This window comes from Girardinichthys multiradiatus, chromosome 21, assembly GCF_021462225.1.
Source record: "Girardinichthys multiradiatus isolate DD_20200921_A chromosome 21, DD_fGirMul_XY1, whole genome shotgun sequence".
Lineage (NCBI taxonomy): Eukaryota > Metazoa > Chordata > Actinopteri > Cyprinodontiformes > Goodeidae > Girardinichthys > Girardinichthys multiradiatus.
This window is the reverse complement of record NC_061813.1, coordinates 20,271,045-20,295,586: the sequence shown is the minus strand read 5'-3', so window position 1 is coordinate 20,295,586 and position 24,542 is coordinate 20,271,045. Positions and strand designations below refer to the sequence as shown.

At 39.0% G+C, this 24,542-nt stretch overlaps 2 protein-coding genes across 2 annotated transcripts; one reads left to right on the top strand and one right to left on the bottom strand.

Moving 5' to 3' along the window:
• Positions 1-2,985: 2,985 nt before the first annotated feature.
• On the top strand, positions 2,986-15,269 carry hgd (homogentisate 1,2-dioxygenase). Its single transcript, XM_047349328.1, has 15 exons — positions 2,986-3,084; positions 3,171-3,392; positions 6,467-6,538; positions 6,869-6,957; positions 7,886-7,991; positions 8,306-8,365; positions 8,451-8,542; positions 8,653-8,687; positions 8,777-8,856; positions 9,136-9,235; positions 10,874-10,998; positions 12,760-12,864; positions 12,950-13,076; positions 13,453-13,634; positions 14,939-15,269. The coding sequence occupies exons 2-15, from the start codon at positions 3,378-3,380 to the stop codon at positions 15,080-15,082; spliced, it is 1,332 nt and encodes a 443-aa protein (XP_047205284.1). The 5' UTR covers positions 2,986-3,084; positions 3,171-3,377; the 3' UTR covers positions 15,083-15,269.
• A 251-nt stretch (positions 15,270-15,520) lies between these two features.
• On the bottom strand, positions 15,521-20,502 carry ndufb4 (NADH:ubiquinone oxidoreductase subunit B4). Its single transcript, XM_047349329.1, has 3 exons — positions 20,294-20,502; positions 18,325-18,468; positions 15,521-15,674 (listed from the first exon to the last, which is right to left on the bottom strand). Exons 1-3 carry the CDS (start codon positions 20,468-20,470, stop codon positions 15,612-15,614), a joined length of 384 nt encoding a protein of 127 aa, XP_047205285.1. The 5' UTR covers positions 20,471-20,502; the 3' UTR covers positions 15,521-15,611.
• Between the last annotated feature and the right edge of the window lie 4,040 nt (positions 20,503-24,542).

Here is a 24,542-nt window from a genome sequence, read left to right as displayed (position 1 = left end):
TTTAGGATGATGTGCATTGTTAGTTTTTCTCCCATTCATAGCATTTAATCTGTAGGTCAAAAGGTTCAGTTTTGACCACCTCTGACCAGAAGCACATTCCTTCACATGCTTGCTGTGTTCCTTACACGACTTGTCAAAATCTGCAAAAAGAACTTCTTGTGGCTTTATTTCAAGGCTGGCTTTCCTCCTGCCAACCCTTCCAAAAAGGCCAGATTTGGGGTGGGCTCGTCTAATAGATGTCCTGTCAACAGAGTGTTCAACGTGTGGATCTCTGCAGCTCCTCCAGATAACCATTAGCCTCTGGTTTAAACCTTAGGCTAATGTTTTACAATCTAACCTTGCTTTAAACTTCTCTTCATGACGCTGTTAGTTTACTGATGTTCTCTAATAGACTTTTTGAGGCACTCACAGAACAGCTGGTTTTATACTGAGATTAGTTATGGGTTTTTTTCCACTTCAGAATTATGAGCAGCTTTGTGTTGATTTATCCCCTAAAATACATTGAAATTTGTGGTTGTAATCTGACAAAATGTGAAAAAGTTTAAGGGATAATAATATCTCTACAAAGTTGTGGTGATATTCTTCAAAGTAGAGCCCGGTTTTATAAAACCAAAATTCAGAGAGTTAGATTGTAGATTTTTTTTTTGGCAGAATCCTTAATAATAAAGATTAGAGCTGAAGTCAGTACATACATGTAACAGTTTCTGCATATGCATAGTGGATATGAAAACATAAAGATGCCATCAGAGCTGTGAACAGTCTATCAACTGTGTGTTTGCGGGAAATATTGCTTGTTTATGCATATGGGGATAAACTGAGCCAGGTGAGTGTATCGTTTGCCATCAAGATATTGAATTCAGCAGGTACCTAATAACAAAGCATTTATGACTCACTTAGACATGCATAGATATAAATAGGCAACAGCTCTTCAGTCTCCAGCTATTTCCTCCTCGCTTATAAAACTGAAGCACCATCCGGGTTGGGCCCAAATACTCCAGAATTCTATCATAGGACTCGGGGATGAAATTAAAATCGCTCATTTTCTTTCTCCATACAAGGAGCGGATCAATTTCCGGAGACGGGACGAGATATTTTCCTGTCATTGGGTTTCCACGTCTTTGGCACAGCACCCCGACTGCCTCCCAGCAGGGGGGCCAGGTCTGACTGCACGCATCGCCGGAGAACAGTTACTTCTGCCGCGGCGAGTTTATTTGCGCCTCGCAATGAGAATTGCCATCGTTTACCCTTCCCAACGTCTCCCAAAACAGAGAAGAGAAATAGACAACCAGGGGAAGCGAGGCAAGCAACAAGAGAGGCGAAATTGATTCTTTTTGATACATGCTGCATGGGGGACATTAGGCACACCTCGTTTGACCAACCTATTTCGTGAAATGAACTGAATACATTTAGCCTGATGTAATGTGTAGGCCTTTTAAAGGTCTTCTGCTGCTGTTGTTCTCATCCAACCAAAAATGACTTTGCCTTCAGCAACACAGAGACCAAATAGATACAACCCCATGCCTCTTTGTGAGACAGTAAATTAAAAATGTGGCGCTCATAACTCATTTTACATAAAACACAAAATATGTTAAACATGACATCATTTAGAGCGGGGTGCAGAACCCGCTTGAAGCATAAGTGAATGGTTAGAACCATTCAGTGAGACCTCCGAGATTACTTGAATTTTCACAGAGCATAAATCTCAGTATTTCATATTTGTTTATCAGGAATTAATAAACTATTAAATTAACTCTGAAGGTTTCAGAATTTCAAATATTTTAAATTTAGTTTTAAATTTTAATTTGTACATAATGCCTCCTGTTTAAGCTTCTCTGGCACATTTTGAGCTAGGGAAGTTGGTCAGTAGATCCAGCATCAGTGAGTAACTGACCTTTTTCAGTGGTTGCCCAGCCAATTAAACCTAGCCTATTCCTCCTGGCCCAACCAAATCTGTACTGAGACATTGTTAGAGGTGGAATTGGGCCCACAAATCAAATTCTGCTCAAGACCCCATACAACCCTAGGCTTGCCATAACTGGTTGTATGAAAGGGTGGTTAGTTTATGCCCCATGAACCTTGTATACCAAGGAAAACAGACCTGCTTATTTGTCACATTTCTTACTTTGTCCTTAGAGGTACAATACTTTGCAAAAGCTTTCACAGCACTTCAACCTTTTAAAGTTTTATCACATTACAACCACAAACTTCAATGCAATTTAATGGGGCTTTATGTGATAGATCAACACAAAGAAGTACAGAATTGTGATGTGGAAAATTATAATTGTTAGAAATGAAAATCTGATTTGTGTTAATTTTATTCTAGATAAAATAAGTCATTTAGGGAACACAACAAACATAGAAAAATTGCTTTGGTCAAATAACAGCCAGAAAATGGTGCTGGGAACGTCATGCTGTGGGAATACGTTTCTTCAGGGATTGGGACCTGGTCATACTTGATGGAAAGATGGATGGAGCTAGAACAGGGCTGCAAAAGACCTGAGAATGGGGTGGAGGTTCACCTTTCAGCAAAACATCACTAAACATACAGACAGAGCGAAATGGCATGCCATTTAAATCAAAGCATATTCATGCATTGACTCAGGAAGGTTAACTATAAAGGCACAGCACATTATTTTTGTATAATAAATTAAAATGCATGTATTAAGTACCTCTGTTGACTATTATACCCTACTTGGTATTGGTCTATCACGTAAAAAAAATGCTAAAATGTATTGAAGCTTCTACTTGAAACTAGGAGAGACACAAGTGAAAGGTGAAAAGGTTCAAGGGATGTCAAGACTTTTCCAATGTACTGTAAAAGCACTGATGTATATTTAAGGCATGAATCTGGCAGCACCAATCCATGAAATGTCTTCTTTAACTAGATGTTGGCTTTGCAGGACGTGAGGATGCACACGATGCCGTTATTTACATAAGCAGTGCATGAGAGGTCATCACAAAAAGTTTTTTTTTTTTTTTTTACAGGCTTTTCTGCACAAATTCTCACATTTTTATTTCTTTACTTCATGTGGATGTTTCTGCTACTGGATGTTTCTTTCACCTTTAATTTGCAACGCATTTAATGTAAGTTTCCCTTTTTCATCTGTCGGCACTATGCTGACTTTGGTTTGCATTTTAGCCCATCATACCCATCCTCTTTTTGTTTTCAGGCCCCCAACCTGTTGCGTCACAGAGCCAGTTGGGGCGTAATTAAAACCACATTGAGAAAGAGTATAAATCCAGCCCCCTGACAGCAGCTCAGTCCACATAGCAGCATGTGCTAGTCCTGAGGTGGATTTTGGTCCACGGGGTAAGACAGAGAGAGCTGAGGGTTAAACTGTAACCACTGAAACAACTTTAAAACAAAAGTCAGCACAATGGCAGAACTAAAGGTAAGTCAACATTCATTCTGTGTGTGCCTCCAACCAAGCAGTGATTGTGTATGAAAGAGCAGCTGTGAATTAGCTCTGCGTTCAAGGAAAATTATGAAATACGACTCTTAAACTGTAGTGTTGCAGTAAAATTTAAATGTTTTCATCATTGAGGTGTCTAAAGGGAGGCGTTTCCTTTAGCCAATCAGAAAGCTGCATTCAGCAGCTGCCCAGATGTGGTTTGAGAAATGCCTCAACAATCTCACAGTTTTATATACATTGCTAAAGCCACTAGTTTCCAATGTTATATACATTTGTAAAGAAGTTTCAGACCTACTTCATCATCTGCTAACTACTGGACAGAAGTGTTAATTAAAAGCTATTCACTCTCTTAGTTTATATAACATAGAGAATAGTAAGTAAGACATAGTTAAATGGATACACTGCACAAATAGTACATAATCATTTACTCTATTTAGTTACTGAGTAAATGGGAACACTTTTTTTTTTAATGCATGTGGAGTTATCATCTGCTAGAGTGTGTATTTAGACATTGAGAAAAATTAAAGGTTCTAGATCAACCCAAACTTATTTTACAAAACAACATTGATGCTCCTGAAACACACACCAGACTTCAGGCTCATGAACACGCACATATGGAAACCACCCATGTCCGTGAGAATGGCTTTTGCACACCAATAGTGACTCAGCAAGAAGCAGTTCACATCATGCCAAGTTAGGTTTTTTTTAATTCAAGATGCTGTTGATCAAGGCTGGTGTCAGAGGATAAGGTAAGAGTTACAGTCTTTAAGGGGAAGGTTTTGGAGGCTTTTGGTTCAAACATATCTGAACATCTTTCTTCAAAATAAAACTGGCTGATTTTCAGGAGGTATAAGGGAAAAAAATCTCTTGTATTGCATATAATTAATTCAAATTTCCACCTTTGAGCAAAGCTACACAGAGCAACAGTTTGGGTACCCTTCAGGATCAGTATACTAGTCTTACAGCTGTTCGAGCTTTTTTTTTACAGCAAGTATTAAGCAGTATTAGGAGTCTTTTAATATTTCTTTGGTCATTTGTGCTCTTTGTGTCTGCAAAATCCTTCTTCTGTCAAGCTCTTTGTACCCTCTGTCCACACATACTTTTAGCTCAGAGAGAGTGGTGAGATCCTTGATGAAACTTTGCTGTAACAGAGGTGGGCTGACTTCAACCCCCCTCACCGCATTAGTCCTTTCACCAAACACACGGAGAGGGCAAAAAGACGCTTTAATCCCACTTTGAAGTGTTTTGTTAGAGGTGGTCTGCATCTTCTGAAGGTGTCTTTGCTTATGGATTTCCTGGATTTTAATTACAAAGTCTAATTGAAAAACAACCAGCTGATAGACAAGCCCAAAGAAGATCCAGCTTATAATCAACAGTTAAGGTGCTCTTGTCAACATTATTTTATTCATTTAAGCAATAAAAGTTTATTTTAAACAGAAAAAAGATGTCAACCACCGCAAGTTCTGTTATGTTGTCAGAATTAGGAAGATCCCATTTGAACTTTCTGCTTTGTCAGCATCCCCATTTCTGGCAACTAAAATCTCTCTTAGAATTCACATTTTGAAAAAAATTGGACTGGTCCCTTCTGGTTAAAGCACCACCTTTGGCTCAACTATCTTGGATTTTTGTTCTCGTTTTATGGCAGGAGAGATAAATAAATGGATCGGCGCCTTTTTTTGCTCTAATGCGATCTCTGCTTTGGTGTGTCACAGTTCAATTCAATTTAATTCAGTTTTATTTATATAGCACCAATTCACAACACATGTTGTCTCAAGGCACTTCACAACAGTCAGGTACATATATTCCAATTAATCCTAACCATTGAACAGTGCAGTCGGAGTTAGCTATTTATTCAAATTGGATAAAAAGCTTTTCTGTCAAAGGAAACCCAGCAGATTGCTTCCAGTCAGTGACTTGCAGCATTCCCTCCTCCTGGATGAGCAAGTAGAGACAGTGAACAGTCACTGGCGTTGACTTTGCAGCAATCCCTCATACTGAGCATGCATGTAGCGACAGTGGAGAGGAAAAACTCCCTTTTAACAGGAAGAAACCTCCAGCAGAACCAGTGTGAGCAGCCTTCTGCCACGACCGACTGGGTGTTTGAGAGAACAGAGCAGAGACACAAAAAGAACAAAGAAGCACTGATCCAGGAGTACTTTCTATGGGAAGGAAAAGTAAATGTCAATGGATGTAGCTCCTTTAGTCGTTTCACCTAGAAAGAAAGAACAGATAAACTCTGAGCCAGTTTTCAAGGTTAGAGTCTGAAAGAGAGCACATAGAGTTTGTTACAGTTAAGCTCAGTCAGTCGCCATGTCTAGGAGAGAGAAAGGGTTAAACACTAAAAGACAGGGCTATATGGATCATCGGTAGAGGGTGAGCATTAAGTTGTTGCCAGCAGAAGCTCGGACGATTCCCCTCTCCAGAAAGGTGTCACAGGTAGACACAGAGCCAGGCCAGGTGTAGCTTCTAGGAATAGAAAACAGAGAACAAAGTTAAAAGCTGAAATAACAGCAAATAATGCAAAATTGGAGAGTAGTGTGAGAATGTAGCGAAGAGGGTGAAAGTGGTTATTATGTCCTCAGTAAAGAAAGAGGAGAGCTCAAAAGGTCCCAAGTTACCGGTCCGGACCCTCAACTGTGGTCGTGAGATAAGGGTCTTTATTCTGCTGAAGAGTTGCTGGACTAAGTGTTAGACACAAGGAGAGAGGTGTGGTTCACAAAACACCACTTCTCCTCTCCTCCACATTAAAAGGAATCAGTTTAGAGGGAGCAGAAGTCTGATCAGGATCTCTCCAGGTCGCCTCCCTTTAGAGTTTTTCAGGTGTGTCTCACTGGGAGGAGAACCTGAGGAAGACCCAACCCAATCTCTGATAAGGTGGAAAACAATGATATATGTGGATGTATGTATGAATGACTGTATGTGATTTAACCGAACTATTAGCAAAACCCCAAAAAACAAGAATCTGGATTTAATTTACCCAAGAACCCAAGATGGATTTATTTACTACTTTATTTAGTTTTTCTTGAATATTTACTGTTTGTCTTCTGTTTCAGTACATGAGTGGTTTTGGGAATGAGTTATCCTCTGAAGACCCACGTTGTCCTGGATCCTTACCTGAAGGACAGGTAGAACAAACATCTAGACTGTTCCTTTGAGAAGGCAATACTAAACAAACAATTGAAATAGCAGAAATCACAGTTAATTCATTCATCTGGTTATTGAGGTGATAAATGACACAGAATGATGATTTTTTACACCAAATCATATATCTTGAAAAAATATATAATTCACTGCCCTTTCTACAATTTATAACTCATAGTAATGATGTTTTCCCTTGAGCAAAAGAATAATCTTAGGATGTTTGTTCGTTTTGCCTCTGTTGTAGGTTCAGATAAAACTCTCATCCTATGCTGACATATCCAACAAAACTATGTTGTTATGTTGTGTTTGTACAGAACAGTCCTCAGGTCTGTCCATATGGCCTATATGCTGAGCAGCTCTCCGGCTCTGCCTTCACCTGTCCTCGTCCAGCCAACAAGAGGAGGTATTTATCAACTTAACACTTTAAATACACCATGAAAAAACAATGAAAACATGGTTCCCAGGCATTATGATCAGATGGCATGAAAGGTGCCCTGGACTGCCCTGCCTACCCCCTTTTTGTTTCACAAACAAAGAGCATTAAATAATTTATAATCACTGTAGAAAAATTAAGTTTCCTTTTTGACCAACCAAAATATTGTGGTTTCATGCTTAACTCAATTTGAAGTGTTACTTATGCCTAAAGAAAATCATCCAAATGCAGATATTTACGTATAATGAGAGTTTCATAAAGTTCAGACTGTGTTTTAAAGAATCTCTGTTTAGTGTGGAATAGCCGAGCTCAGGTTTGACCAATCTATGTAAATCAGGTTTTCAACTAGAGCTGATTCAATGTAATCAAGATTCCTTAAAAACAACAAAACAGCCTTTTTATTAATCCCCAAATAGGAATTAGCTGCAGCGTACGGCCATATTTATATTTATTACACCGTGCAAAACACTAGGATGCTCACACCTCATTGACTGGACGAGCAAAACTTGTTTAAGGTATAAATTTATTTATATATACAGACCCATTCAATACATTAGAATATTGTTGAAAAGTTCATTAATTACAGTAACTTAGCTCATTAAGTGACACATATTAAATAGATTAACTGCAGTCAAAGTGATGTTTTAAAGTTTTTATTTCTGTTAATCATGAGGATTTTCTACTTATAGCTAACAAAAATATGACATTTAAGATTAGAATATTACATCAGACAAAAAAAAATAAAAAATTTTTTAATACAGAAATTAGGGCTTTTTGAAAGGTATGTTTTATTTATTTATTTTTTGGCCTTCTGGTGACCCCCTGGCCCTGTTACCCTGGGCAGAGAGCCATCTCATAACCTAAAAGCTAGCACTGATTCTCCCCTCCTGTTCTTTAGCTGGTTGTACCGAATCCTTCCATCTGTAAAACATAAGCCCTTTACTGCTGTGCCATGTGGGGATCTGACTGAAAACTGGAATGAAGTGGAGCCAGATCCAAACCAGGTATGTCAGTGTTAAACTGCCTGATCACTTAGAATTTGCCTTGAGAATAACCTAATCATCTATTTATTTGAAGAACTAGAGGATCAGATTCATGAAACCAAATCAAAATGCTTAAAAGCACATTGGATTTTAGCGCATTTTGACTCATTTTATTAGGTTGTTACATTCTGATATGTTATAGAGTAAGTAATGATAAATGGAAAAGCGATGGGACTATGTATAAGTTTACTCTTCCACCCATTGCTTTGCTGTAAACATTTTTGTTCAACACATTTATAAATGCTAATGCTGAAAAGTTGAGGTTTCTTTCACAGCTGCGATGGCTGCCATTCACCATCCCCAAATCTACAGAGAAGAAAGTGGACTTTGTGGCTGTGAGTTTCCCTTGTTTCTCATATTTATTTTGTCATAAGGAACTTCTTTTCATCAATAAATTATTTCTTTTTCTGTGTTCTTCAGGGACTTCATACAATCTGTGGCGCAGGAGATGCCAAAACCCGCAATGGCATTGGTATCCATGTGTACACTTGCAACACCTCCATGGTTAACAGGTTAATATGTGAATAACTTTTAACAAACAGATCTCCTTTAGCTTACAAACAGCAGCAAGCAATCGGTCAGGGTTTGATTAATATTTCAGAACTCTATTTCTTTGTTTCAGGTGCTTCAACAACTCAGATGGAGACTTTCTGATTGGTTAGACAAAAGCTTGCTGATATTATAACACATCTTTTGCTTGGAATTTTATTTTCTCAGTTCTTCTCATCATCTGTTTGTTTTTTCAGTCCCCCAGCAGGGTGAGATCTTGATCACCACGGAGTTCGGGAAGATGATGGTCGAGCCCAACGAGATTTGTGTGATCCAGGTGCGCTCCATTGTTTTCCCATCTGCTACTGTATCTACCCCCACTCTCCTCTTACCATATTCAGAAAGCTGTGGTTTGGCACTCTTCAAGAGTGACCTTAAAAGTAGATAATAGTGGAAAGAGGTTTCAGGCTTTGGACGTCAGGACTGTGACTGCGGCACGTGTGTTTTTTCTAAACACAGACGATTAGTCCCTCTCAGCACTGATACAGTTCACATTTGCTACATAACAGCACCGAATCTTCTCTAACTGCCACTTTTCTTGTTTTTATTTTTCCAGCAAGGGATGCGCTTCAGCATGGATGTGTTTGGAGAAACCAGAGGCTACATCCTTGAGGTGTATGGGGCCCACTTTGAGCTCCCTGACCTGGGGCCTATAGGTTTGTGTTTGGATGATACTTCTAAGTGTAGAAAAGGAAGGATGAAAACATACTATATATGTTCATTCTTCTTTTAGAACCGCACACCAGCCACTTTGCCATGGTTTCCTGAAACATGCTATTGTTTTTTAAATTGTTGACACTTATCTTTTGAAATCATGCTAACAGTGCAGCCCAGGCAGTAGTTCAGTCTGAACTATCACAAACTTAGCAATCAGTGAGCTGTATTTGCTTCATTCTTTTGGGGTTCCTGTGCAAACACATGCAAACGTCTTTGTGTTTCCTGTACTTTGTACAGTTATTAGCGAAAATACATAGCAATATTCTAATTCTATGTAAACAAAATAGAAAAACAAAATGGCTATCAACTAGCAAGAGCACTTTAACTGAAAGCAGAAATCAATGCACACTTTCTACAACCCAATTTTGCCGATAGGACTCAATCTTCTCCTGTAACATTTTACTAGGTTAGAGCATACAGAGAGAGAGAGATATTGGACCGTTCTTCTTTGTACAATTTCTTTAATGCACTCTTCTGACTTTGTATCTGATAGACTATTTCTTTGATGATTTGGCCATGTGCTTTGGATAATTTTTCTGTGTCCCACAGCATCACAGATCATCTACTGTACTTAATCGTGAACATGAAGGGCAGTTCCATATTTGTTTTAATGCTGAACCCACCTGGATGGTTACAGTTAAAGTCCAAGGGCTTTTTTTTTCTTGGCATGCTTCACAAACACCTACTTAGAATGTAAACAGCATCTAAAGGTTGGTATGGAGACTTACTGACCCCAAGATGCATCTCTTTGCTGCAGTTGTCTAACAGTGAATTATGGAGATTGTTTTACCTGCCCTATGATCCTCCTTACCCATGGTGGCAGTTTAAAGATTTTTTTTTTTTGGCGGCACTAGTGGCCTTTATTTTTTCCAGAGTTTTTTAACAGTGGCTAGACAGTTCCCACCTCCGAACTTCAAAGTTGGTATTTTTTAAGGTCATGTGTGTTGCCCTTTCTCTTGGTATGCGCATTGATCTCACCAAAGTTCAATTTGAATCTCCTCTCACAAGTCATAAAATGGTTTTTGTGCTCACATTGATAAAAATAAACCTTTTTATAGCTCATCAATTAAGACCAAATTGGCTGATTAAAGTTTTCATCAATCGGGAGCAAGACTGCTTTCTAAATACAGACAGATTTCAGCTAGTTTCTTGTCATTCCACTTTATTATAGGCACATTTGAAATATACTTACTGTGAAAAATAATGAGCTGTTCACCAATATATTTTTTCTAATGCTATTTGTTTAAGTTTTATTAAAGTTATTTTTTTCTCACTCATGCTTTTTCTTTTTAATGCTCAATAGTTCCAGTTCCAGTGTCCTTCATTAGCTCCCCACCAGAAATATACGACAACAGTGTAATAAACTCTTGAAATTCTCTTATGTCTTCTGGCCCTAATGTGCCATCCCACCATCATCAGTGCCTCCATCCTGCCATCCCTTTGGAAACTTTCTGGAGATGCTTCTGTTTGTGCTATTTCTGAATAGATATTGATTTGATCTGCAAAACACTTAATGCTTTTTTCTGTTTTATGCACTCATAGCCTGTCTATTGCAATCACAAATGCATGTTCTGCAGGAGCCAATGGTCTGGCGAACCCAAGAGATTTCCTGTGTCCTGTTGCTTGGTACGAAGACAGCAAAGTGCCCTCTGGTTACACCATCATCAACAAGTACCAAGGAAAACTGTTTGCCTGCCAGCAGGTGCTTATTACCACATTTAATTCTGCGTGTGTTGCTGCAAAAATCGCCCACATACACACTGTCTGATAACGGACACACAGTCACGTTGAACACTTTGCCCTATTACCCTATTTAGGTTTGAGTTTGCTTCAGTAAACACCATCAAAGTGCCACTGTGACTAACAGGAAACAGTCCAAGTGAAGCATGTGATCCATTAGCAGCTCCTGCCGGCTGAATTGCCATCCCTGATGATTTAATATCCAAGCGTTAGCTGTTATCCTTTCACTTGGTTTCCGCCTTGACTCCCTTATGAGTCTTAATCACTCGTAATTAGTTAAGGTATTCTGGAGTTGCAGACGGTGTACCTGCGAGGCTTTGCTTAGCAGGAAAAACCTTTTTGCAAGTAAAGCATTAATTTCACAATATTTCAGTCAGGAAATGATCCTCCCCCTCCTGAATTTCCTGTTGGGCGAATAATTGAATCGACACATAATGTCTGACAGGAATATTTTTTTTAGTACACGGAAGAGGTGGGAGGTGATTTTGTTTTTTTTCCGGGAGAAGGATTTGAGGTTGTAACCGTAGAAACCATGTTAAACCCCTCTGTATTTACCCATACAAAAAAGTCTACACAAGCATGATACTGTCTTCTTTTTTGAAGCAAAACAAACCTTTTTCCCCAATTTCTGGAGCTATGTCTTCTTGGGGGATTATGTTCTCAAGGTGAGAGGTGACACTCTGTTCCCACTTCTTTCAAACTGCAGTGTGAGGTTGAAAACCCAAGATGTGGGGGACAGAGGACCTCATATCAGGGGAAGATGCTGCCACTCCCTCTAGTCCTGCTGTTTTGTTCACCCGCAGAGTGCTAAAATTGCTCAAATTAACTTATTATTTGCTTGACTGGGCCAATATGTTTGTGTTCTGTGTGCACATGTGAGTTTGAAGTGGTTGTGCTCCTTCATTTTTTGCCCCCCCCCCCTAATTTTAATCGAATGTAGGTGAGTTATCACAGATGAATGTCCGAGAAATTACCTGCACTGGGGTTTCTCAGGTCATTTTGCATGATAACAGGAAACTACTGGATGCATAAAGCACCACCATTTTTGTTTATTTTTGAATACTTTTAATTACGTTTTCAGCTATTTATTTTAATTTTGAATTGATTTTGTTCTATTTCCATTTTTTATTAAATTCCTTTATTATAAAGAAACTGGCTTTTGTGTGGAAATGCCGCTGAGCGCATGCACAGGAGCACATAGGTCAGCCTCAAGGCAGCTTGAGTTGTAATGAACTATATTGATTTCAGAGCTTCTGTTGAATGTCTTTTTCGCAGTGACATTATCAGAACAGAGAAACTATATAAAATTGCTGTGGTTTTAACAATCAAGATAAAGAAATATCTCTACACCTCCACATGCTGGGCCCTCCTCCCCCTTTTCTCCTCCAATAACTGCACTGCTGCGAGCGTCAAAATGCTCAAAGTTTGGGAAAGTTTGATTGTGAAGCCAATTACCCCATAATACCCGCTGCCTCGTTTCACAAAGAACCGGGAGGGGAATGAAAGAGAAGAAAGATTGAAAGAAGCAACACCTTCTTACAATTTTCATTATAGCCATTTTTTTCTCTCTTTATGTCAAGAAGTACTTTCTTGGAATTTAAGATTACAAAGACATTATTCATTGTTCCCCTTTTCCGTGTGAAAAGCTCAATTTAAAGTCTTTTGTATTTGTTGCTCAGGTAGACTTCTCTCATTTTTATTTGTTTTGTGCTTTTGCACGTAGGATTTTTCTCCGTTCAATGTGGTTGCCTGGCATGGGAACTACACGCCGTACAAATACAACTTGAATAACTTCATGGTGATCAACTGTGTGGCCTTTGACCACGCGGTACGTTCGTGTCTTAAACGGAGCCCCAACATTAAACGAATAAACCTGTTTCCTAATAGAAACTTATGTACAATCTTTTTAAAAGGATCCATCTATCTTCACCGTGCTGACTGCCAAATCCACAAAACCAGGTGTGGCCATTGCTGACTTCGTCATCTTCCCTCCAAGATGGGGTGTAGCTGACAACACCTTCCGTCCGCCGTACTACCACCGTAAGAGCGCCTCAACACCCACACTTAGATTGATTGTTTGCAATAACAAATACTGCATTCATGAATTATGTATCCCTTTTTTTGAACTGCAGGGTTAAATGTTGCAAATGAATTTAAATGGAAATGTCACAATAGGCTCTTTCCGGAATATTTTGTGAATTTAAGCAACCCGGCTAGAAGCCAACATATTTATTTACCCAGCTAGTGTCAAAGACAGTATCTGAGAACAATCCAACCTGATGAATGACTCACTTCACACACCAAGATCTTTTGTCTGTTTCCACCACAGACCATTAAGGCAATCTAGTGGAAAGGCCTACTCTCCCTGTTCCCCAGCAAAGAGCTGTGTTACAGTGCCTCCTGCTTGTCTTTTTAGGTAACTGCATGAGTGAGTTCATGGGCCTAATCAAAGGCCATTATGAGGCCAAAGAGGAGGGTTTCCTGCCAGGAGGAGGCAGCCTGCACAGCATGATGACCCCTCACGGCCCGGATGCTGAGTGCTTTGAGAAGAACAGCAAGGCTGAGCTGAAACCAGAGAGGGTGGCTGAGGGAACCATGGTAAAACCACATACAGAGGAGTTTATATACGCTCAAGATGGGCATGGATGTCATACTCATTTTAGTTTCATAAGGAGGGAGTTACACTGATCTTTTTTCAGGAAAGGATGATTATACTGCTTACAACTTCAGGCACCTTTAAAAATAAAATTGGTTTCACAGGTTTGAATTTATTATGAGCTTTCTCTAAACCAAACAATCCCTCTGATATTTGGTTAAATCATTTTCCTTAGCAAGTTATACATAAATCAAAACTTTCTGTAGCCATAAACAACTACATGGCATAAATCTGTCTAGATATTTGACCTGATATCAAAAATGGTACAGCTTATTTGAATTTGTTGGTTTCCTTGCATTGAGCAAGGTTGAGGTCAGGGCCATTCCACAAGGTTAATGTTTGCCTGCTTTATCCATTACAAACCCAGTTTAACATTAAGTGGACTGAGAGGGGACCACCAGGACATAAACCTCTGCACAAAAATTCATGGCTTAAGGCTGGACTGAAATTTGAGTCAGACTTTTTTAGAGACAAGTTTTATGGTCCTTTAAGACAGATACTGAGCTATTTAGCCACAATGACAAAAAATATGTCTGAAGGGGTCAAAGTTAACCTTTTAAAACAAAGACAACGTACCAAGTGTATACTATGGGAACAGTGCTATCATGCTTAGGGTCTGTTCTGCTACCAGTGATATTTGGGCATTGCACAAAGTGGGCTGGATAACAATGGCAGAGAACTCCACAACCCTCCAAATTGTTCAGCTTCACCCTTGAATCAACATCCAGCTGGTTGAAACTTGCAGCCCAACTGGATGCTCCAGCAGGAGCGTGATCCGAAATGGATCTAAACGTATTTCGGAATTGATAAAGCAGGCTGAAATTTAGTTTCTGGAATAGTCCAAGCCCCATCCCAATTAAAAATTTAAGGATTACACTTTAAAAGTGGGGCGATGCCAGGAAACTAACCAATTTAAAGGAATTCAGATACAAAATAGTGGTCAGCTATCTCGTCAGAATTATGCAAGGATCACCTTGATGGCTACAGAAAGTGTAGTAATGAACAACTCAGAAACACTTAAACATGAAAGGTGATTGTATGCATATATTTTAATATGCACATATACATTTTATCTTGCATGAAGTTGTCTCGTCATATTCCACCCTGAGAAAACGGTTTAAATGCATGACAGTCCTGCCCACGATGGGGGAACTCCTGATCAGTACTGTATAAGTCAAGGGTATTTTGTACAGTTAAGTCAGTGCTGTCAGAAATCATAAACTCTTATGTTCTCTCGTTCCTTCAGGCATTCATGTTTGAGTCCTCCTTCAGTATGGCTGTGACCAAGTGGGGTCTGCAAACATGCCAGAGACTGGACAAGAGTTACTACCACTGCTGGGAACCACTGCGTAGCCACTTTAACCCAAACTGGAAGCCAAGCAATCAGTAAAAAAAAAAACAAAAAACTGGCAGCCAGGACAAAATTTGGATCAAAATGCAACAACCCTAAATCATTATCTGCAGTACATGGTTTTGGTTTTAAACCCAGAAAATTATAAATAAAATAAAATCAGCTTCATTTTCTTGTTGGTGTTAGTTGCAAAAGATGCACGCAGAATAAAAATGTAGAACAATCAGCTTCCAGCAAAACAATTCCTTTTTCTAAAAAACAAATGGCTTTCTTTGTATGATTGATACATGGTTACAGTTTAATAATGGTTACCTTTACTACATAAAGGAGATAATACTGGCTACAACCTGAAATTCATTGGTATTGTAACTGCTGATTCACCTTTTCCCCTCTACAATAACTCGTCACTCTCTCACTGACGGCTGGAACCTTGTTCTTCTCACCACACCATGTCTCCTTTCAAATCAAAGCCACATATTAATTTGATAATATGGTTTTATTCTGTTAAGTATAATTACACACAACAACATTTCTGGGACATTGTGCTGGGAACTTTCTACATCGGACCTCATGATGATAAACTGAACTTGCGCTCGAGGGTTCCGGCCTTAATCTTCTCCTCCTTGTTATCCTGTAAAACAGACGACAAACAGCTGACCGGCTGGTACAGTTTCCATAGCAACAAAGACACATCACCCACCCACACTTCACCCCACCGTTCACCTTCCGGACATTTTCTTAAAGGCTTTGCGAGAAAGATCTTTGTGATTTCCAAGCAGTTTTCTTTTCCCCTCCAACCAGCAGAGAAAAGGGGAAAAGGCAAAAACATGATGTGAGACAACGGCCGCAAATCTTCGCTGGAACTTCAATTGCCGATGATTTACAGGGTGAATCTACATGACAATGGCGAGAAAAATGGAACCTAAGCATTTATTTCTAATGTGATTGGATCCGTGTTTGAAAAGGAACTAGCTTCCGACCATGTTTTAGTTGTCTGTAATATAACTCCTGCCTAAAAACGCAAATTCTAAAAAAGTATGTAGGCAACAGGGTTCAGATAAACTGTGGTGATGAATACTGCAACATGCTCAAAAATAAAGGTCTCATCCCAACAAAGATTACTAAACCGTTAAAGTCACACGGCAGTTTATACAGGTCCTTCTCAAAATATTAGCATATTGTGATAAAGTTCATTATTTTCCATAATGTCATGATGAAAATTTAACATTCATATATTTTAGATTCATTGCACACTAACTGAAATATTTCAGGTCTTTTATTGTCTTAATACGAATGATTTTGGCATACAGCTCATGAAAACTCAAAATTCCTATCTCACAAAATTAGCATATTTCATCCGACCAATAAAAGAAAAGTGTTTTTAATACAAAAAATGTCAACCTTCAAATAATCATGTACAGTTATGCACTCAATACTTGGTCGGGAATCCTTTGCAGAAATGACTGCTTCAATGTGGCGTGGCATGGAGGCAATCAGCCTGTGGCACTGCTGAGGTCTTATGGAGGCCCAGGATGCTTCGATAGCGGCCTTTAGCTCATCCAGAGTGTTGGGTCTTGAGTCTCTCAACGTTCTCTTCACAATATCCCACAGATTCTCTATGGGGTTCAGGTCAGAAGAGTTGGCAGGCCAATTGAGCACAGTGATACCATGGTCAGTAAACCATTTACCAGTGGTTTTGGCACTGTGAGCAGGTGCCAGGTCGTGCTGAAAAATGAAATCTTCATCTCCATAAAGCTTTTCAGCAGATGGAAGCATGAAGTGCTCCAAAATCTCCTGATAGCTAGCTGCATTGACCCTGCCCTTGATAAAACACAGTGGACCAACACCAGCAGCTGACACGACACCCCAGACCATCACTGACTGTGGGTACTTGACACTGGACTTCTGGCATTTTGGCATTTCCTTCTCCCCAGTCTTCCTCCAGACTCTGGCACCTTGATTTCTGAATGACATGCAGAATTTGCTTTCATCCGAAAAAAGTACTTTGGACCACTGAGCAACAGTCCAGTGCTGCTTCTCTGTAGCCCAGGTCAGGCGCTTCTGCCGCTGTTTCTGGTTCAAAAGTGGCTTGACCTGGGGAATGCGGCACCTGTAGCCCATTTCCTGGACACGCCTGTGCATGGTGGCTCTGGATGTTTCTACTCCAGACTCAGTCCACTGCTTCCGCAGGTCCCCCAAGGTCTGGAATCGGCCCTTCTCCACAATCTTCCTCAGGGTCCGGTCACCTCTTCTCGTTGTGCAGCGTTTTCTGCCACACTTTTTCCTTCCCACAGACTTCCCATTGAGGTGCCTTGATACAGCACTCTGGGAACAGCCTATTCGTTCAGAAATGTCTTTCTGTGTCTTACCCTCTTGCTTGAGGGTGTCAATAGTGGCCTTCTGGACAGCAGTCAGGTCGGCAGTCTTACCCATGATTGGGGTTTTGAGTGATGAACCAGGCTGGGAGTTTTAAAGGCCTCAGGAATCTTTTGCAGGTGTTTAGAGTTAACTCGTTGATTCAGATGATTAGGTTCATAGCTCGTTTAGAGACCCTTTTAATGATATGCTAATTTTGTGAGATAGGAATTTTGGGTTTTCATGAGCTGTATGCCAAAATCATCCGTATTAAGACAATAAAGACCTGAAATATTTCAGTTAGTGTGCAATGAATCTAAAATATATGAATGTTAAATTTTCATCATGACATTATGGAAAATAATGAACTTTATCACAATATGCTAATATTTTGAGAAGGACCTGTATGTAAGGAAATACTAGGAAATAAACACAAATACTACATCTCTTTACATATTGGCTAAACTATTTTACTCCTTAGTTTGGTTCTTTTCTGTAAGTCACTTTAATACAAAATAAAGACAAACAAAGGGAGCAAAATAAACAGCTAAACTCAATATTTTAGTTTCATATTAATATATAACCTAAATAAATATTTTTTTATTTAATACAGTAATAAAATTGGTATTTAAATGTATGCAATTTGAAATTTTATTTAAAAAAAATTATTATATTAATGGTTTTTTTTTAGAAGCTGTTTAACATAGAACTAAATATAAATAAATTCTTAAATATATTAGAGAAATGTGTCTTTATATTCCATTTCAAATAAATTCAAGACAAAATTTCTAAATGTATTTTATATATGATATGTAGCTGAAAGAATGATGCACATTATGCTAAGATCTAATAAACATTAGCCGTTTAGGCCCATAGGCAAATTGGACCTTAAAACAAAAAGCAAAGTGAGGCATCTTGTCTCATACCCTGTTTGTCTTGAAGATGTAATAGAGGGCAAACAGAGGCACCACTCCAAACATTGCACCAAGCAGAGAGGTCTTCTTTGTGGCTCTGAAGTGAGGGTAGGGGTTGGCTCGTGCATACACCCATCTTGTCAGGGCAGGGTCTTCCTAAAAAACAAAGGCATTTGCGATGACATTTCACTCAATTGCTTAGCAGATTAAGATTTATTCAATTCATCAAACCCAATCAAGTCAAAGTATATTTATATAGGACCCTCCAACAACGCTTTGCATTGTACAAAATAAAACAAATAAATACAAAACACAATAAAACATAAAAACGTTGTGTCAAATAGATGCTAGAAATACAAACTCGTTAAAAGGAAATTTAATACACTAAAAATCAAATGTCAAAAGTCTGTTCTAGGATGTTGGGCCAGCCACTGAGAACGACCGGTCCCTCCATTGCTTACACCTAGAGCGAGGTACCTCCAGCAACACTTTTATTTTAACTTTCTCTAAATGATTTTAAAGGGGAAGTTAATTATTCTAATATTATAATAGGTAATAAATTAGTCTTTAATTACTATACCTATATCGATTTCTCTTTAGGCCTGACATGATTAACGTTTTCTTTCTGCTGAATGCACCACATAAAAACTCCTTAGAGTAAACTTACTTCAACAGTTAAAATGTAAAAAACACTAAAGCCTAAAAGAAAATATGTGCTAAAGGTGCCCCAGCTAAAATAAAATAAAAAGTTATCAAAGAACGTGTTTGTTAATGTGTTTAAAGGCTGAGAACGTTTTCAGCTAAGACGCATTCCTTGAAAAGAAAATAACATTCAATTTCTCATTCATTGTCCGGCCCATCACAGCGTTGGAGACAATCAAGAAAAAACTATTCGTATTTAATCACAAACCGACCAATTGTTTTTATTAAAAGGGCATATAAAACATTTTATGTTGCAACAAAAAGCATTATTTGTTTAATATTACAATCCAGGTAAAATGTCCTGCCCTAAAAAGGCCCAGATGATTAAAAATGTTCCAAGCACTAGAGGAGGTCCTCATTCTTCATTTCAGGGTTGCAAGATCATGGGATCCAGACTGTGTGAAATTTCTATCATGGTTATTTTTAAATATCAAGAAATCCCCTGACTGAAATTGTTTCAGATCGTCTAGAAGAGTTATTTTCATCTCCTTCTATATTCTGGACCTTGGACTGTAAGGCTTTCAATACTTGCAAAAAACATTGAGGACAAGAGGAACAAAACCTCAGAAATATTTCTTTACAATCCACACAAAACCCTTGTCCACATTGGCTCACTTTCTCTTTAATAACTGATTGATCAAAGCTGTTAAATGATCGTGATCTTCAGCAGTTATTCACTCATGGCTCAGTTCCACCTTAAGGCAAAGAAAAATCCTATTCTGTGTACTATCCTGATACGTTACTTAGGTATAAACTCCATACCAGTAAAGATAGCAATTTTTAAAGTCATTTATATATATATATATATCCTATTTGTGGAGGTGCTGTAGAAAAAGCAGTATGGAGAAAATCATGACAATAATGGAATGAGGCCTCTGCTTAATATGTCAAGATGGAGTATGTTTTGCTTTATTTCCCAATCTCGCAACATTAATAGTTTTATCCTCCACGCAGCCTGCGTTAAAATTAGGTCGGATTCATACTAACGTGGAACCACTCACATTAAAGAGGGTGATAGTAGCAAAGTGACCCATAGAAACCTATGAAAAAAGCTGGTTTTTATCTATGTTTATGTTAAACCTATTATTTTAATGAAGAGACGTCATGGCGCTCAGAATCCTTGCTACCTAGAAGTTATTTGGAGAACATCACCAATGATTCACACAGAATCGTTCGAGCTACTTTACCAACCAGTCAAAACTAACTGCTCGATACAGAGCTTTAACACTGTTCAATCAGGGGTGACTTTAGTTGCTAATATGCTAACTTAGCCACTTACAATGAGCTCATTTCTGTGCGGGTTGTTCAGCTGCAGCTGGTAATGTCTCTTCAGGTTGGCCCGCAGTGCTGCCCGGGCCTCCTCTGCGCGCCGCCGCTCTGGAGAAAGGTTGAAATACTCATTTGGATCCAGTGTTTTTGGCCGACCGGCCAAGGGCGCCTCTCGATAGTCCGCCATGATTGTTTGGTGACGAACGAAACGGGAATTTCTGAAATCTCGCGTTGTTTGTCTCGCATCGCAACCATAGCAACACTCAACATTTTTTCCCCGTTAGGTCCAACTGAAAGGATGGACTCTCCTGAAATAAATCGAAAACAACACGGGGAGTCTACTGATGATGGTGATAGCTTCGAATGTGGGGAGGATTTCCTGAAAGATGAACGGAGCCTAAGAGATGGAGAAGAAGAAGAGTTGGATGGGATGGTGGAAGCCATTCAGGATCGGGCAGAAGCTGAGGCTCCAGGTAATATGAAGACCTGTCCGACCAGCAGCGCTCACCAACAGTTTTCAATACTTGATTTTTTACGCAATTTCCTTTTCCAACACGGCATGACGGAAACTCTGGAGTGTTTTGAAAATGAATGGGCTGAGCTGGTGCAGAAAGGAGAAGTGGATGAGAATCGGATCGACCCGATCCCGGAAGTGTACACTGAGAACCAGCGTTTGGCCGGAGAGCTGAAAAATGCTGGGCGGGAGTTGGAGGAGTACAGGCGGGCTGCCTCCGTAGCAGCCGAGGCCCTGCAGAGGGTCCAGAGAACCAGAGACGCCAACCGGCGGCAGCACCGACGTGTGGTCCAGGAGAAAGATAGACTCATTGAGGAAATAAAAAGACTGAAACTGCAATGTGACACTTACCAGCCTGCAGTAAAGAGGATGAGTGACAAATACAAGACTGTGTCAAAGCAGATCCTGAAGGTGGCCTTGGAGAGGGACAAAGCGCTACTGCAGGGGGACAACCCGGCAGCCCGACAGGATTTCTCAGACCATCGATGAAAGCAATGTTTCATTGAAATAAATGTGACTTTATAAAAATGGGCATCAGTCTTTACACAAACATGTTGACATGAAGATTGTAGTTCTTTACACAGAAGCCAATGATTATTTACACAGGAAATAGGGGTTGGAGGCGGTGCTTCTCCAATGACCTTCCTAAATAAAACAGATACTGAAAATGAAAGATATAAAGCCATAATAGAGTAAGTCTCAAATGGAAGCTGAGCTTTGTATAAAGCAAAAAATATTGCAGTTTAAATAATGTAAATTTTGTAATGCAAAATTGTGATTGCGGTACTCTCATAAAATACTTTAACATTTTGGGATAGGAGTTGTTTTTAAGAAAGTCTGTTTTGTTCCTGGCCCCTCTAGGACTATAAACTTCAGCTATATAAAACAAGGAAGTAAGGTGAAAGAAAATCTTAAGATACTCGAAATACTTTAAAGTCATTGTTTTGAAATGAAATGTATACATTAACTATAAAGTTGTGAATTCAAAACAAAGAAACTGATAAAGTATAAATGTTTTCTGCCGAGATTTAAAGGATTTTAGTTAAAGGTAACTAACGTATAATTTAGCTGCAGTAGTTTTTCTTGATTTATTTTCTCACGGACACGGACTTCTCTAGTGTTTTCATTTATGTGATACTTATAGATCAGTAGTTCTGTATTTCTGTGCCTTTCAAAAGATCACTTTTTAAATGTGCGATCATGTCGGATCATCATTAACAATAGATTTGAACCAACAAATATGCCCCGTAATTCATTTCATTACGCCTTAATAAAGATGTTGTTGTAGCCAAATTCTCCAAAAAAAGTCCAAAGCTTGTGTGAAAAACTTCATGGCGGGCAACAAAACAGAAATATCTATGAAAAAAGAACGATTACAGGAAACACAATTTTGACAAAAAAAAAAAAAAAAAAAGTGTTTAGCTTTAGCTTTAGAATAATACTTAAAAGACCTGTAACGTTTATGGTTTCTGTCTCAAGTGTAATTGTGTCCATCTGCATTTTCTTCTGCCTACAAAAGTCCCGAGTACATCCTTAAATGGAGTTTAATAAGAGTTTTAACCACTAGAGGGCAGCCTGGATTAAACTCTGTCTGCCTAAAGCGATCAGAGAAAAGTTTGCGTCAGTAGAGGTTTGGAAAAGCAGTAAAAGGGAACAGATATTATTCCTGTTCACTCACAGCCGTGAAACCAGTAAGATAGTGTGGTTTGGAGTAGAAATAAACCCCTTAATTATATAGAGTACAAATATTATTCAGCTAATATTGCAAAAATCAAAATAAATTACTTTGAGAGAGGTTTCTGAATGTATCATTATATGTGGTGATGTAAAATTCTCCTCCTAGAGGAAGGAGCAGAAAGTTCTCGCGTTGGCATCAATGTCGTGTTATGTAGACTTAATAATATGTTAGGCTAAATGGGACTCAATCATCAAGACAATTTTTTTAACATCTGTTAAGGTTGGATACATTTAAAGTGAGGACATTTTACCGTATCTTCAACTTTTTCCCAATTTTTCACATTAAAACTACAAACTTCAATCTATTTTATTGTTTTTATGTGACAGACCAATGTTAGGTAGCCTATAAATGTGAGGTGAAAGACATGATTTTCAATAAGAAAGTAAATCTGTAAAATGTTTGCAGAGTGAATGCCTGATAGATGTTTGATAAGCAGATTCCACTATCTGCACTGTGGATCCCTGCAGCTCCTCCAGAGTTTACATGTGTCTCTTGGCTGCTTCTCTGATTAATAAAGGTCAGGTGAATGACCATATGCTGGTAGGTCTCAGGTAGTTTTCAGATGATGAAAACTTAGATTTTCAAAGCTGAAAGCATTGTCTCATAAACTAATCCTACATTAAACTTCTCCACAACTTTATCCCTGACCTGTCTGCTGTATTCCTTGGTCTTTACTGTGCTGTTTGTTAACTATGTTCTCTAACAAACCCATCAGGCCTTCACAAAACAGCTGGATTTACACAGAGATTACAATCAGACAGGTGGACTCTACTTCTTAGTTTATTTCTGAAGGCAATTGGTTGCACTAGGTTTTGTTTAGAAGAATTAGAATAAAGGGGTCTGAACACAAGCAAACACCAAATCTTTCACATTTTTATTTGTACCATTTTCCTTTCACTTCAGTATTATGCACTACTTTGTGTTGGCACAAAATCCCTGTACAACACAATGAAGGTCATGGCTTTAATGTGACAGAATGTGCGGGGAGTATGAGGAGCAAGGCTAAACTGAAAAACTGACGATCATCCAAAACACAAAGCAGCGCACATTTTCTGTTGGTTCTTGCAGCCGCTCTAATTTTGAACATCAGTCTTGAGCAGCAGAGTGCTGCAGAGATGGAGAGAGCTCTATGATCCAGAGAGACTGGGGCACCACTGTAGAACGTATGACCAAATGATTTATTGTTCTCTCAGGACCGCCAAAGTGCCAGCGGCTCTGAAACATCTATTTATGACTCTGAAATGAAATTCAATATGAAACTACAGTCCGTTTACGGGAGAAATTTAGGATCAGAAAATGAAACGTTAATGTGTTTCTGCCCCAGCGGGTCCTCTTCAACCTTATGGGCTAGAAGCCGAACTTTGGAGTGTTCTTGAGCTGTGGAAACATTAATCACTGTGTGGTTTGTTTTCTCCTTTTCATTCTCCTGCTTTAGTTTCCTCACCTTGTATGTCTTCTCCACAGAGGATGGGTGTTTTATTCTTTATCTGTTATTCTGACTGATATTTAATGTCGATGCAGTTATTGTGCAAACTCTTTGGCAGATACAGAACAGAGATAGGTATGTTACTCAGTCTAAGTGATAAGGAAGCGAAAAGACACGCATGATTCCTATCACCATTCCGTGTCGCCTCCTCAGGCTTAATCATCCTCTATAATCTGAAGTTATTTTGTGCTGCTGGGTTTTTTAATGACTTGTGCGTGTAAGACTGACTTAAAAAGGGCAAACAAGCTACTATTTCCAACCACACATTGCAGCTACCTCTCTACTTGTACTTCCCTGAATTGGTTACTTAAAGACAATGACCTAATGTGTACCAGTATGATGCTCTTTGAAGCTCCATGTTCAACGACTGAAGTCTGATTGCAATTCTTTTTCTGCCTGCCTGACTCCTCTCAGCCTCTCTCCCCTGACAGCTCTGTCCACTTCAAAGCTTGCAATGACCTTTGTATCAATCTGAAGCAAAAGGAGAAAGAAGAAACATTTTTTCTCTTCAGCCTTGGCTC

Bases quoted from the DNA above. Each gene is read 5' to 3' on its own strand.
- hgd (XM_047349328.1), top strand. The intron at 6,958-7,885 runs GTATTTATCAAC...CCTGTTCTTTAG, and splicing joins CGTCCAGCCAACAAGAGGAG to CTGGTTGTACCGAATCCTTC. The intron at 12,865-12,949 runs GTACGTTCGTGT...TCTTTTTAAAAG, and splicing joins GTGTGGCCTTTGACCACGCG to GATCCATCTATCTTCACCGT.
- ndufb4 (XM_047349329.1), bottom strand. From the start codon at position 20,470: ATGGCGGACTATCGAGAGGCGCCCTTGGCCGGTCGGCCAAAAACACTG. The intron at 18,469-20,293 runs GTAAGTGGCTAA...TTTGTTTTTTAG, and splicing joins CGCACAGAAATGAGCTCATT to GAAGACCCTGCCCTGACAAG. The intron at 15,675-18,324 runs GTATGAGACAAG...TCTGTTTTACAG, and splicing joins ACATCTTCAAGACAAACAGG to GATAACAAGGAGGAGAAGAT.